Below are 13,620 nucleotides of genomic sequence, written 5' to 3' on the forward strand. Positions count from 1 at the left end.
ATATAACCAGCAGTTGCTCTTGCAATATATATAAGAGGTTGCAAGAACAACCTTAATTCCAGCAGGTTTTTTTTTCTTTTGATACTTCAAACATACATTCAATGACTGCATGAACTCCTGAGGTTTGAAGTATCAATCGAGGGGACACCTCCCTCCAACATGTTATGGATGTGTGCAATAAAGGGAACATACCTCATTCACTGAGTCCTCCCAAGATGAATCACAATGGCTGCCGTTTGCCCGGATGTCTAAGATGATATTGGGGATCCAATTTCCTGCAATAACGAAGCTAGCCATCACTTGACATTGAACAAGGAAAAAGGTAAGCAAGGATGTGACTTGTTTAGGGACAGATAATTCTGCCTTCTGTACTGACAGAATTTCTGTTACTCCATAAGAAGGAAAAAAAAAAAGAATTGTATAGGGGCTTGCTGGATGAACTATTTATATTTCTATTAACTAGATATTTGAAAAGTGTTTATATATTTAGCGTGTTCTCTCTCTGAGTCTTTTGGGAAAGGCATGCTTTTTTCTTTCTGAGCAAAGACTGCAACAGCAATTGCAGCACCTGCTATCCTTTCTCAACCACTGCAGCTGTGCTGGTAGCAGAGAAGGGGCATAATGACATTTAGAAAAGCTAATTCATGATCTCTTTTGGTACTGATGGTAAAAGCCTCTCCCCAAATTAGATGGTACTAGGAAACAGGAAGGCTTGAATGTACCTTTCTGCTGGAAACAGTCCCAAAGCTAGTGTTAAGTTTCAGGTATAAAAACATCTATGCCTTGGCATTGTTGTCATTCTAACCTGGACTAACAATTGCAGTTTTGGCAAACTGGGAAAAGTAGGTTTTTGCAGAGTGGCAGATCTTTATCCATGTGTTGTTCAGAACTGCAGTCTGACCAAATCAGTAGCTGGATTAGACAGTATGGGTTCACCTAGCACTGTCCAACAGTCGCCATCTGTTCAGGCCTAGGAAAGAGTAAGCCCCACTCATACTCTCCATATTCTCTCCCAGTTTTTTTTTGTTCCCCATCTCAGAGGGTTTCCTGAGCCTGTTGTGGTTTAACACACGAGTTTAACTATTTTCAGGCAGGTCTACAACAGATATATCATCCCTCTTAAGGCTCTGGAGCATGCACCTTAGAAGCTGAGGTTTATCTGTTTGTCAGTATGACTGCACATCTCATCTTTGCAGATACGGAAATCACTTCAGAGCTTTAGATACTGGATCATATTGTACAAATGAAGACATTTAAGGAGGAGTCAATCTCTATGGTGTTTCAATTACATGAGAATATTACATTACATAATTACATGACATAATATTCTGGTTTAGTTAACTCCATGTATCTGTAATATTCTTATTCTTACCTTTCTTAATTGTTCTGCTGGCATGATCTACTGCAGCCTTCCTGAGTTTCTGAACGTATTGTAGAACTCCTGTTAGTGGTATCCGTTGATCATTTTCATACGCCGTGATAAAAACTGAAGGATAACACTGAGATTAAAAAAACAAGACCAGTTAAATACCTGACAATGTGATTTGTTTATGGAGTAACCAATTCTTCTCTATTTATCTTGCTGTACTACTTGTTATGGTTTATCTAAGGCCACATCTATTACACAATTACCTGCTCTTAAAAAAGCACTTCTATTACTCTAACTGTAAAAACTATTTTGGTCTGAAAAATGACTTCGTATTAAGGGATCATCTGCTTTCAAAAGTTAATCAAAAACATCCTCTCCCTGCTGGTAAAGGTCTGATACATGTCTGCTTGCTGATGATTGCAAAAAAAAAAAAGGGAGTAACAATCATGGAACGGTTCACCTTACAACAGTAGTTGAGGTTTACTTTTACAATCTTTCTACACATAAAAAGTGGTTGTTTCTATATAGTAAGATTTTATTTAATGAAGCTATGCAACACAACTAACACATTACTTCAAATAAAGATTTCCTCTGAGATGACAATGTCAAAGCTATAGCTCCTTTTCCATTTCATTGTTTGCCTCTGAAAATCTATTTAATCAGTGGAAAATACCTCCTTCCTCCTGTGACAAACTCTGCAAAACCCAGTAGAACAGAAACCCCACACAAAAGGAGAAGGTATTTTACATATTGAGGTTTGTTATATGATAGAATAATCTATTACTTCCTGGCAGTCCTATAACAAAAGCAGTTTTTGAAATCTCTTGGTTATTTAGGAGAAGGCATTTGCTTAATTTCAGTAGTTAGTTAAGACTCCAAATATCGCTAAGGTTATTACTGAAATAGTTTGTATTTACATTAGTGATTCATTTTAACACAAAGCAGCAGTTAAGACAATTCTAAAATACTGGGTTTTAAAGCACTTGAAAAGCTAAAATAGAGGTTTGTTTTGTTTTTTTTTTTTAAATTCCAGTTATCCACTTTTTGTTTTCTTACGAACTGTTACACTTTTACTGTAGTATTTCACCCTGACAGCATAGTTTTACCTGTGGCTTAATATTCTCGTATGGACAATAGCTTCTGATATACTTTGCACATTTTTCATCTGCTAATGGATTTCCCCATTCTTCCTGTTCTTCAATTGTCAGTGGGAGATAAGTTTTCATCATCGTATTTAGAACATCTACAAAAGGAGCCTTAGAAATTATTAGGAAGGAAAAAAAAAAGTTGGCAAGTAAGACAGAGGACCTCAAATACCTAGGTCAAGGTTTTATCAAACAAATTATGAAAGTGAATTCTGAATTGGAATGTTTCCAATTCTGAAACTAGTAGAATGAAACAGAAAATACAGTTTAATGTCATAATCCATAAAAGGTCTGCAGCACCTCACCTGTAAAACCATGGCTCTGATGAGTTCTGGATCAGTGTTGCACAGGGCTCCTGCAAGAACTCCTCCAGCACTGGCAGCTGCTAGTGCTGTGTATTTTGGCTGAGAAAATCCAAGTTTGTGCAGCAGCATGATGCAAGCCTTAAGGTCATGGAGACCTTTAAGTTTATTATGCTGACATCCATCTTTGTGCCAGCTAAGGCCTAGCTCGCCTCCACCCCTGAAATGTAAAGCAATTCAAGTTGGAGTCTCTTTGGAAAACACCACATGATAAAGCTTCAGATAATGAAAGGACAGCAGCAGCCCCAGAACTGCAAAACCATAGTTTGCCTTCCCAATTAACTCCTCTTTTCTCTATTCTTGTGTTTACCCTCCTTTATGGCTAAAATACATAATATGCAAACAAAAAACATCTGTGCATGATGATTGGTGAAAACCCTAACTGCATGGGCTTCTGTCCTGGAACTCACAGGAAAAGCACCACTTTAGGAAATGACACTGTCATCGTAGGCATGTATCTTTTTACACAGGAAACTATTAAAACATCCAAAACATTTTAAATACTTATATCACCAAGACTAGCATTTATTAAAAACAGTAAAACAGTAGTTCTCAGCTCTACACTGAGCCTCTCAGGATTTGTCTTCTGCATACCTTAAATTCTGACACTGTTATAAAGTTGGGTTTTCTTAGTTTGTGAATTTCAAATACTACTTGAAATATTTTGTAATACAGAATTTTAAAAATTATTTATATTCCTTTCTATGCAACCACAATTTTGGTTCTAAGCCACCTGAAGTTTCCTTATTCAGGCTTCAAGTTTAAAATTAATTAACTGATAAGTCTGCCAGAATTCTTCATCTTTGGATGGTGAATTCTGAATTGGAATGTTCCAATTCTGAAACTGGTAGAATGAAACAGAAAATACAGTTTAATGTCATAATCTTCATCTTTGGATGAAGAATCTATCTTCATCTAGGTCTGACTTGCATCTTAAGATACTTAGAGGCGTGGGGGGAGGAACAGCACAATGCTTGCCACTAAATATATTTGTATGCTGAATTTGTTTTGGAACTGTATTTCAAACAACTGCTCATTCTCTCCCTTCCTTCCCCTCCCTAAAGTGATTCTTTTTTTATCTTCTCTACCTACTAAATTATCATCTCAATGAAAATGTGAAGCCCACTGTACATAGTGGTTTATAAAAACTAGTAGATTTGTAGCTAGACTGGAGACAGATGATTTAGCCAATAAAAGAACAAGAGATGCAGGTTAAATTCTTAGTTGTTGCTGTAGAAGGCAAATGGCTTTCAGAAGACACAGACTGAACATTAGTACACAATGCCCTTGGAAAGACAGGGAGGTAGCATGTTATTGCAATTTGAACATATTATCAAAATTTTTCTTGAGCAAAGATCAGACAAGAAGCAATGAGACTTCAAAAGATTAAAAGTTACATACAACCATCCTGTTGATTTAAGAAACGTAAATGCAGTATATGGTCTGGAAAGTGTGATTTTTTTTTTCCTGAGGTAAATTTGGTTTTTTGTTAAAAACGACTTAAAAAGAAAATCTAAAAAGAGCTGGAAGTGAAAAGCATGAAGAATTAGGTATAGCTACATGAAAAAATTATTTCTGCACCTCTTCAGATGCGTATCAAGAAATATCTGTATATCCCACACATTAAAATCTTAATTCCATTTTATGTATTTGACTTACCTAACATGGCAATATGCTAATATCCAACCCTCTTCAATTAACATCAGCTTCTCTTCTTTAAAGCTCATGTTCAAATCTATGCCATAAGCTCCATATACATGAACTAGAAGTGGTTTCCTGTGTAGCTCTTTAGAATTCATATTATGAAAAACTGTAATTGGCACCAAAGTTTCATCCTGGAAATGAGGGAGTATTTTACAATAAAGGACATTGCAGAAATCTCAGTGACACGTGGCAATGAAAACTTCAATTACTTATTTTAAAATGTGTTTTTTTGATTACAGTAATTTTTTTCACTTAGTATGTACAAACCACTCTTGAAAAATAAAGCGAGAAACTGAACCTCTGCTGTGTAGCCTTACGGATGCAGAGTATAAAATTCATTTAAGTGCAACACCTGAGGAGTTTTTAAACTACCAAAGCACCCAAGTCTTCCTTCCCCCTTTAACACCAAGAATATCTATTATTAACAAAATAGTTTACCACTTACTGCAGCACAAACTCTTTATTAGCATCTCCAATTTTTTAAACTCAGGCTGTTAAAACTTTCATCTATACTGTGCACCTGATTGAGGGATGTTCTTTTCAACAGCTGGCATCATGGAGAGTACAATACCATACATCAACTAACAATTCTAAGTTATGCTATACTAAGATTCTTGACTCATCATGTACTGTTATCTCCTCTAGCATACTCAGGTTAATGGAAAAAAAAAAATCTTATCATGACTCTTGTTCTTCTCTATAGTACTGAAGAAAACACCCACTGTTTAATAACTATAGCACCAACTGCTCTTTACGTTTTTTTTTCAATCTCTATTCCTTGCCAAATGCATTTCTTTAAATGGGTGGGGAAGAAGGGAAGAATAAAGGGAATGGCAGAAGGATTGAAAAAATCTTACCTTGCTTTTAGCTAGTAAACGTGTAGTGTGACAATTCATAATAATTGGTACTTCTTGCACAGCTTGTTCAATGAGAGTATTTTCTTTAAATGAATATGCAAAACACTTAGGGGGGTGTACTGGGGAGGTGAGCTGAAAATAGCAAGTGCTGGTGGTATGTTCAGGATGCGATTCCAATTCAAATTCACAGGCCCATGTAGGTAGCTGAGAAAACACAGTATTCCAAGTGAGACCCTTACTCTGCTTCTGTAAGTTTTGCCTAGTGTGTCCTTCAGAGGAAAAGATTCTAAGTATCAAGCTAATTATCTTGAGTTTGTATGTAGCACAATCTGTATTTCTTTTAAATTCAGTAATGAAACAGTCAAAAAGTGAAAGACTGGCAGACTTTTCCCCTAAGGCCACTGGTTAAGTTCAACAATGAAATAAAAAATAAATCCAAATCTAGTTTAAAATGGGCATTAGAGCAGAATTTTTTTTTAATTAAAACAGTCTTTTAAATGATTTTTCATTGTTTTTATTTTTTTAGATCCTATTTCCCCTCTGATTTCCAGTTCTACTTCAACATGTTATTCAGCCAAGTCCATGTCAGTTGTTATGCTTTTGCTGTGAGTTAGCTCAGTAATGCTAAGCCACTGAAAACCCCTGCCTTTTAACTTTGCTCCTAGTGCCAGCCATTGTGAAGAACAAAACCTTTTCCTGGCACATTCACCCTCAGACACTTACTGTTATTATAGTTAAGATTTTTAACTCTGCTAAGAATAAAAGAAATCAAGATTGATTCTTTTAAGAGCAGCAGGGACACAGTCAAACCCTCTGCCAGACCACTACTTACTTGGGTTAGGTTGCTAGAGACTTCTGAAATGGCAGCAAAAGTCCAAGTTCTCCAGAGTAACTGCAGACCCTTTCTGAATAAATAAACTACAACCATTTTCAAAAATTAAGGTTTCAGAGACCATACAGTGTACTTTGTTGAAAACCTTTTTCTGTAGCAGTTTTATAGAATGCAGCATTGGTAGCTTGCTGCAATAAACTTGCGAGTAGTTCAGATTGTACTTTTCAGGCAAACAAATCAATTAAGTATTTCATCTGAATGGTGTCCAGAAATTATGCTTTTGAATTGAGTCATTTTGCTTTTAATCCACAAGTATTTAGCAACAACTAGAGAAGGGAAGAAATACTTCTCACAAATTGTACTGCAATATCAACTCTTCCCATTTATTATGGGACAGTTTCCATACTTGCCTTCTGAATGTTCTAATCTTTCTTCTGTGGGAGCGTCAGGCTTATTTCCTTGCCTACACTGATGAGTGTAACCAAAAATAGGCCCAGTAAAACTGAGCAGGGAATCAAGTCCTGTTTTACATTAGAAATCTGCTGCATTGTAAAGAGCTTGACTGTAGTAAGTTGAAGAAAGAACTGACTCATAGGATAGCTGTTCTTTAAGTGCTGCAATAAGCCACCACATGAAATCCTGAAGAACAGCCACAGGTAATACAATTATCATAATGACAAACTTGGCAGTATTATAGTTTCCAGCCACTTCTACTCTTGGACTTTATCTTTGCTTTCATTATAGTGTTACGTCAGGTAAAAAAAAAAAGAAATAGTGCCAGAAAAATATTATGCTGCTTAAGCCAAGCTAAAACATACCTTTATTGACTGAACTGAATGTGAAATAAAAGAAATCACATTCAAGTAAAGATGACCAGCATTCTTCAGGAACATAATACAGTGATCACTGAACATCTCCAAGTCTACTAGCTTGGTTTTCTTTTCCAGTGCATGAACTAACTGCCAGTTCTCCATGCCACTGGCAGCTACTGGTGCTTTCATCAACTATAAAAACAGAAACCAACCTTGCGTTACGAAGATGTAGTAAGAGTTACAAATAAGATGTACAGACATATAGGTGATCTCATGCAACAATTTTATTGCAAAAATTTATTACTGTGTATTGGGGGGTTTTGCCTGACTAAAGGCAAACTAAAGGTTTTTAAACTCCCTTTATTTGGGCAAAATGGAAGAACAATTCGGTAACATTTGGAAAAGTAAGTTCAGTTCTCACAGATCAATCTATAGAAGATTTTTATGCAATAAGTGCTTTCAGCAGAACTGTAGGTGGTTTGTTTATATAGACTAAGATCACCAACTTAAATTTTAATATATGGGAAATTGCTGTTAAAGCATACTCATTTCTCAATGTTGCCAAAGGAGTTAGAATCAAACCAGCATGCTACAGGTGAGAGACTCCATGTGCTACTATCAGTCTTTCAATCCATGCAGCACTCTGTGTAATTCTCTAAGATTATTTCAGTAAGGTCTGAAGCACAGAACTAAAAGCCAGCCTTACTATTTCTATAGGATCTGCAACAGGTATCTGAATGAATCCTATGAATCTTATTATCAGTTAAACTTACCTTATATTCTGCAGGCTCTCCATATGTAGTAAGAATATATAATTCATCGTTTCTGTGCTCAATATGGTAAATGACCCCTTTTGTTCGTGCTTGTACAAGAGCAGGTAACTTAAAAGGATGTCTACAGTCAATCAGCCACACTTCCGAGGTTGTCTTGCTGTTGCTGTTGATAGTGAGAAAACGCCTATCTTTTGTGCAATATATGTCCACAAAGAATCTGTAAGGAATAATTAGGAAAAAAAAGAGCTTAAACTTGATTAGTATTTTAAAAATACATCCGTTGTTTCACAATCATGAGCTTCCATCTGCAAGGTAAGAAACAGCATGCCAGTAAGTAGGCTGGAGAAATTCCAGACTACTTGGTTCCCAAACTCACTCCTGCTGCATTTATCCTGGATTCAAAAACCCACTGTCTTGTGTGTGGAACCTGAAATCTGCAAGGAAAGCAGCTCAGTTGTTGCCCAACTGAATTCAGGTTTTTGCATCACTAAGACTGAAAGCTCATTAATGTATATAGGCTTTAAAATTCAGGCAAAATGAAGAAATTTTTGAGCTTGAACCCTTATTTTTTTAAAAAAAGTAGTAACAGATAATTAAATTAATAAAGGACATGATGGGGGAACAGCAATAACAAAAGAAAAGTAAGAGCTATTATAAACATAAATTGATAAAAAATCTAAGTGTTACCAATCTAACTTTGTCTGAAGCAAGTAAGACAAAAAAAGACTATTTTTAAAAAAAGTACAGAGGCCTATATGTGACAAGACAGTGTTGCAGTGATAAAGGTGGAAACTAGCAACTGGTTTGGGAACTATCTAAGAAACTAGGAACTAGAACTAATGCTTCTAAAATCTAGAAACAGAATGATAACTAGTGGCTGGATGCTAATATTGACAAGTTCAGGCTGAAATTCAGATTCAAATTTCCACGAGTCATCCTAATCAACTGGAATGTCACATTTTGGGACATAGCAGTTTCTTTGCCATTTTGAATCTTTAAGACTGGATGTCTCTAAAAGCAAAACTGTCCAACACAAAGATCCAGAAGATTTCATCAAGAAATTTCAGGGTTAAGTACCATAATCTGTATTATACAGATCAAATACACAACTACAATAATGATCCCTCCATCCCCTTAGATTTCAAAATATTTGACTGGTGAAGGAAAGGATGCTTTAGATAGCATTTTCAGTGCCTTTAATTATTTGCAGGTGGAGGAACTCCAATGTTTTTGGTACTATTGTTTTTTTCTAATTGCACCCCTTTGACATCTTTAGGAGGACAGGGACAGCAGCGGATCTAAAGTCTGCAAAGAATCAGCCTCCTGCCTCTCTAATACACACGAATTTGGCAAGAGCGCAGCACTGCTTTCAGTAGAGATTCCAACAGTTCAGCTCTGCTGACCTTATCTCTAAGACAGTCAAGCTGAAATGCCCATTACACTTCTCCCCAAGGACTCTGACCTTGATATTACAATTTTTTTTTTGTCTTTAGCTTTTCTTTTTTTAAGAAAGTCAAGAAATTTTCAGCTTCTTCAAAAATATATTTGATTGCACCTGAAAGAGCTGGTGAGATGCAGAATGGAACTGCTCAATGGCAATACAAAAGAATGTCTTGCCATCTCCAATGAACAAGTGAGTTCAGTTATGAGCTGCAATAGCACATGAACCTTTAGAGTAAGTTTCTAGTAGATTTACTGTAATGACTATGACCTTCAGAATTATGCCAACAGTTTCCCTGTGGGGAAGTGTCAGGTCAGTGCAACTTGATTTTCCAAAAGTATGTATCAAATGCAGCTGGAACAAAAGGATCTTATTTACTCCATCTCAATTGCAGATTTTTTTCTGGTTTTTTTTAGATGAAAGTATAATTGAAATTTCTTTACTGAATATGTAACTTGAATTAAGAATAATCACAAACATTTATGGAATGCTGTATAAATCTACCACATGCTACATGGCTGAAAAACTAGTTCTGCACTCAATTTAGCAAGAGCCTTCTTGTATTCCTAAACCCCTGCTTCAAGAAAGGTTATTGAGAGGGTATTCAGTCAACAATAGTTCTGTCTCTGGGAATGCTGTAATGATTTTGCTCATCCATTACCCAGAGCAAGGATTAGCCTGAACTTCTGGTTTTTTAAAAGATGTATCAGACATCAATAGCAGAGAAAACAAAATGAAATCCACAGTCTGATTTACCCTGTATGAAACTGTCACACATTCATTAAAGGACACCCTGACCTGAGACTGACCTTGACATTTATAAACTCAGCTGAACTCATGAGGTAAGAGAGGAAAGTTAAATCTCTGTTGATCACATATCAAGAGGAGAAGAGAGCGCATTCTTAGACTGCATAAGGCACTACTGACAGCAGAACACAACTTAAAAATGCCTTTTACCATTTGGAATATGATACGGAAGAATTTGTTTTCCAAACCAATTATATTTTACATATAAAATACTCCAGAATACATAAAGGACTTGTTATATTTTAGGTAAGTATTACCTTGCATCTTGTTCTGTATAAACTAACTTAGTATGTTTCTGATTAGTGAAAGTGGTCATAAACACATTCTGGCATTTAAGGTTCTTCTGACTTGTGTAATACAGAACATCATGTGTAGCCCATTCTGGAAAAAAGACAAATTCATATCAAATTTGGAACAGTATATGCTACTACTGAGAGAAAATGGAGCTCCATGAACACTGGACCCAAATGCTGAAAAAGGTGGGTTACAGCTGACATGGAACTGAGGACAGCACTTCTACAGCCCAGAGGCTAGGGTAAGCTACAAAAGAGATTTTTTCCATGTTTTCTCTGAATCCCACAGAACAGGAATCTTGAAATATATTAATAAAAAAAAAAATAATTAAAAAAAAAAAAAAGGAGTAGAGGACAATGCTCCAGGGCCCAGGAAGAGGAAGCTCTTGACCCTGTGGGGGTTTTGGAGGTAACAGGAAAATAGAAGATGTGTGACTGTTTAAAACTGAGCAGAGAAACAGATTTACACGGAGTCAGCAAGATAATAAAGACAGTATGAGCTCCGCACTGCTGCATGTGGCTGCATGCAAACTATTCAGAGAAAAGAGATTATGCATATGCCCCATGGGAACTGCTGAGATAAAAATTCTCTGGTTTTCTATGCTTGTATATGTGTTTACCAACATTAGAAACTTCTAAATACAGGAACCTTGCTATTCTGAAGTTTAGTAATTTGACTGATCCAGCCAAATTACTGCTCTCTCTGCTGCTCCTACAGCCACCAGAATGATGTTTAATACATACGCTTTAAAATGTTACTGTATGCTGTTTTATGCATAAATACTAATTTTCAGTAAAAAGTCCGCGAAAGTGCCACTCTGAAGTAATGCAAACAATTTGCTATCTGAACAGCAATGTGGCTCCAAAGTGCACAAGTAGCTGAGCATTCGCTCTGAAGACAAGTCTTTAGAAAAGAAATCCAAGTTCTTCTACAGCCACAGATGTAAATTAAAAACCACAGATGTAAATTTTCAAGAACTTTCATTTGTTTGCCTGCTATTGCATATCATGCAATAGAAGCACATACTTTGCAAGTGGTCATAAAACCTAATCCTCTTGCTCATGATTGGGGTACCTCTGTACTTCATGATACCTCTATACCTCACTTACACCTCAGTAAGTTGACAAAATTGGTGTAATCTCTACCATTCTGATAGTCATTTATTGTACTCTTATTATCTGTCAGAATCAGTCACACCTATGTCGGCAGTACAGTGAAAAATGTCACTGGCAAATTTGCAGGCCTAGTTTTCAACAAGCATTATAAACTTCAATTGTGCAAACACTTACAACATTAAATGCTTGCTACTCTTCATTTTTGTAACTAGGAGGTTTTACCTAGAGTTTTAATTTTTGCCCTGCCCAGGCAAATTGCTTACTGCCCTATATATACTTGATGACATCTAACAATATAATCCAATACTTAATAGTAGGTAGCACTTGCACACTTTTCAGCAAAGCTAAGTACCTACAGCTATCAGTGACTTCAGTTGTAGCTGTAAGGGTTTAATAACTAGAACATTTTTCAAAAAGATCTTTATATTACAAGCAGTTGTGTCAGTAATTTTTCGAAGAAGCCTATTGAATTCAATAAAAAAAATGATATGCATGTATAAATGCTTGCTTTTACAATGAAGGCAGACTTTTATCATGAAAGCAATCACTTTCATCCACTTCAGATAACTTGTAATTGTGCAGTCTGGAAGAAATCGTAAATAAGAAACAGTTCAGCACCTATAAGGATTAAATCTAAAAATGTTCCTTATTTTTTAAAAATATTTCAGTATTATTTGTAGACTAACAAAAATGTTGTGTTGAAAGCTGGTATGATCCACAGGGTATTTATAAACAACTTACCAAAACTAAATACACTTGCAATTACTTTTTCCATAACAGGAAAATGACCAAGTTTCATAATAATGCAGGTTGCCTCTTCAGAATTTTCAGTTTTTAAGCCGATAGCCATGTATCTCTGATCTGGTGAAATTCTGATCCGTTGAATAAAAGCATCAGAAAAGCCAAGATCTTCAGTACTGAATAAAACGTCAACACCTCCTTCGTCTACTACATCAAAAAAAAGATAGCAAAAAAAATCCTGTAATTAAGGCACAGTGGTTGTTAATGCCTGTATTTAACAAGTCTGCCTACAATATTCACAGGCATACTACTACAATTCATTAACACCAGATACTTGTCTTGCACGATATTTGCAAATGCACTTTGTAAAAATAAACAACAAATTACAGTTCCAGGGAAAAAAAAAGTCTTGTAGTTACTATTAAAAATATTTTCAAAGCGTAGATCTTGGCTTCTAGTAAATGTACTAAATTTTAAAGTTCAGATACCTAAAACAAAGTTGTTTTTACTTAATACAATTAGTAAATTTTTTTCCACCCCCTCAGAAATAAAAAAGCACAAATGTGCTTTTCCTTTTTCAAAATGTTAAGTTAGAAGAAGTGATTTTTCTCTTCCCTCTCCAGAAAATTGCTTTAGTATCAATATATACTATTCTCTAACTCTCTTCACCTCACCTTTTCAGATTCAGGATTCTAGAATTATTAATCAATCATTAAAGAATTTTATGAGAGTATTTTTGGTTTAGTTATTTTAAGAAACAGAGCAATTAAGCTTTAATGTAAGAGAAGTATATCAAGTGATACCTGTACAACATTTTTAACAATTGTACCACGTTAGGAAGAGAAATCCCTTACCATCATCTACTTTTGAAAGAAATATGCAGCCATTCTCTTCAAAGTATACATTCTCTCCAAACCTGATCTGTTCAATACAAAACAACATGTTTCAAGTCCCAACATATAGTTAGACTATTTCCTTAGAATCTCTATATTCAATCATTGTTCTGTACAACACAATTGTAAGATACACAAATGACAGAATATAGCACATATATTTGATACTGAAGAAGGAATTGCATGCATCAGAAGGGTTCTCTCAAAGTTAGGGTACTTACTTAAGCTACCTATCCCTGTTCTAAATTTAACAAAAGTCTCAGATCACCTGCAATTGCTCTTGTAACTTACAACATCTTGTATTCTTTATCCAAAAGTCAGACAATTATTGTATCTTTACTTGCTTTCGCCTATGGAGAAATTAAGGTAAATACACTATCGTAACAGGTATAAGCTGTTCTAAACCCATGCTGTTACTATCCACAATTATTAAAATATTCAAAACTATCACCATGAAATAATCAGTAAACCAGCA

At 35.5% G+C, this 13,620-nt stretch overlaps 1 protein-coding gene across 1 annotated transcript in view; it reads right to left on the reverse strand.

Moving 5' to 3' along the window:
- Positions 1 to 162: 162 nt before the first annotated feature.
- PREPL (prolyl endopeptidase-like) overlaps positions 163 to 13,620 on the reverse strand; it is a 16,640-nt gene continuing 3,182 nt past the window's right edge. Inside the window, exons 3-13 of the mRNA XM_009703726.1 lie at positions 13,107 to 13,173; positions 12,253 to 12,459; positions 10,360 to 10,483; positions 7,855 to 8,071; positions 7,088 to 7,273; positions 5,438 to 5,641; positions 4,536 to 4,711; positions 2,820 to 3,036; positions 2,476 to 2,625; positions 1,373 to 1,499; positions 163 to 299 (exon numbers count right to left, since the gene is read on the reverse strand). Coding sequence (XP_009702028.1) covers positions 163 to 299; positions 1,373 to 1,499; positions 2,476 to 2,625; positions 2,820 to 3,036; positions 4,536 to 4,711; positions 5,438 to 5,641; positions 7,088 to 7,273; positions 7,855 to 8,071; positions 10,360 to 10,483; positions 12,253 to 12,459; positions 13,107 to 13,173 — 1,812 coding nt within the window. The remainder of the gene's footprint in view (positions 300 to 1,372; positions 1,500 to 2,475; positions 2,626 to 2,819; positions 3,037 to 4,535; positions 4,712 to 5,437; positions 5,642 to 7,087; positions 7,274 to 7,854; positions 8,072 to 10,359; positions 10,484 to 12,252; positions 12,460 to 13,106; positions 13,174 to 13,620) is intronic.

The sequence above is a fragment of the Cariama cristata genome, unplaced genomic scaffold, assembly GCF_000690535.1.
Source record: "Cariama cristata isolate BGI_N322 unplaced genomic scaffold, ASM69053v1 scaffold43967, whole genome shotgun sequence".
Taxonomy (NCBI): Eukaryota; Metazoa; Chordata; class Aves; order Cariamiformes; family Cariamidae; genus Cariama; species Cariama cristata.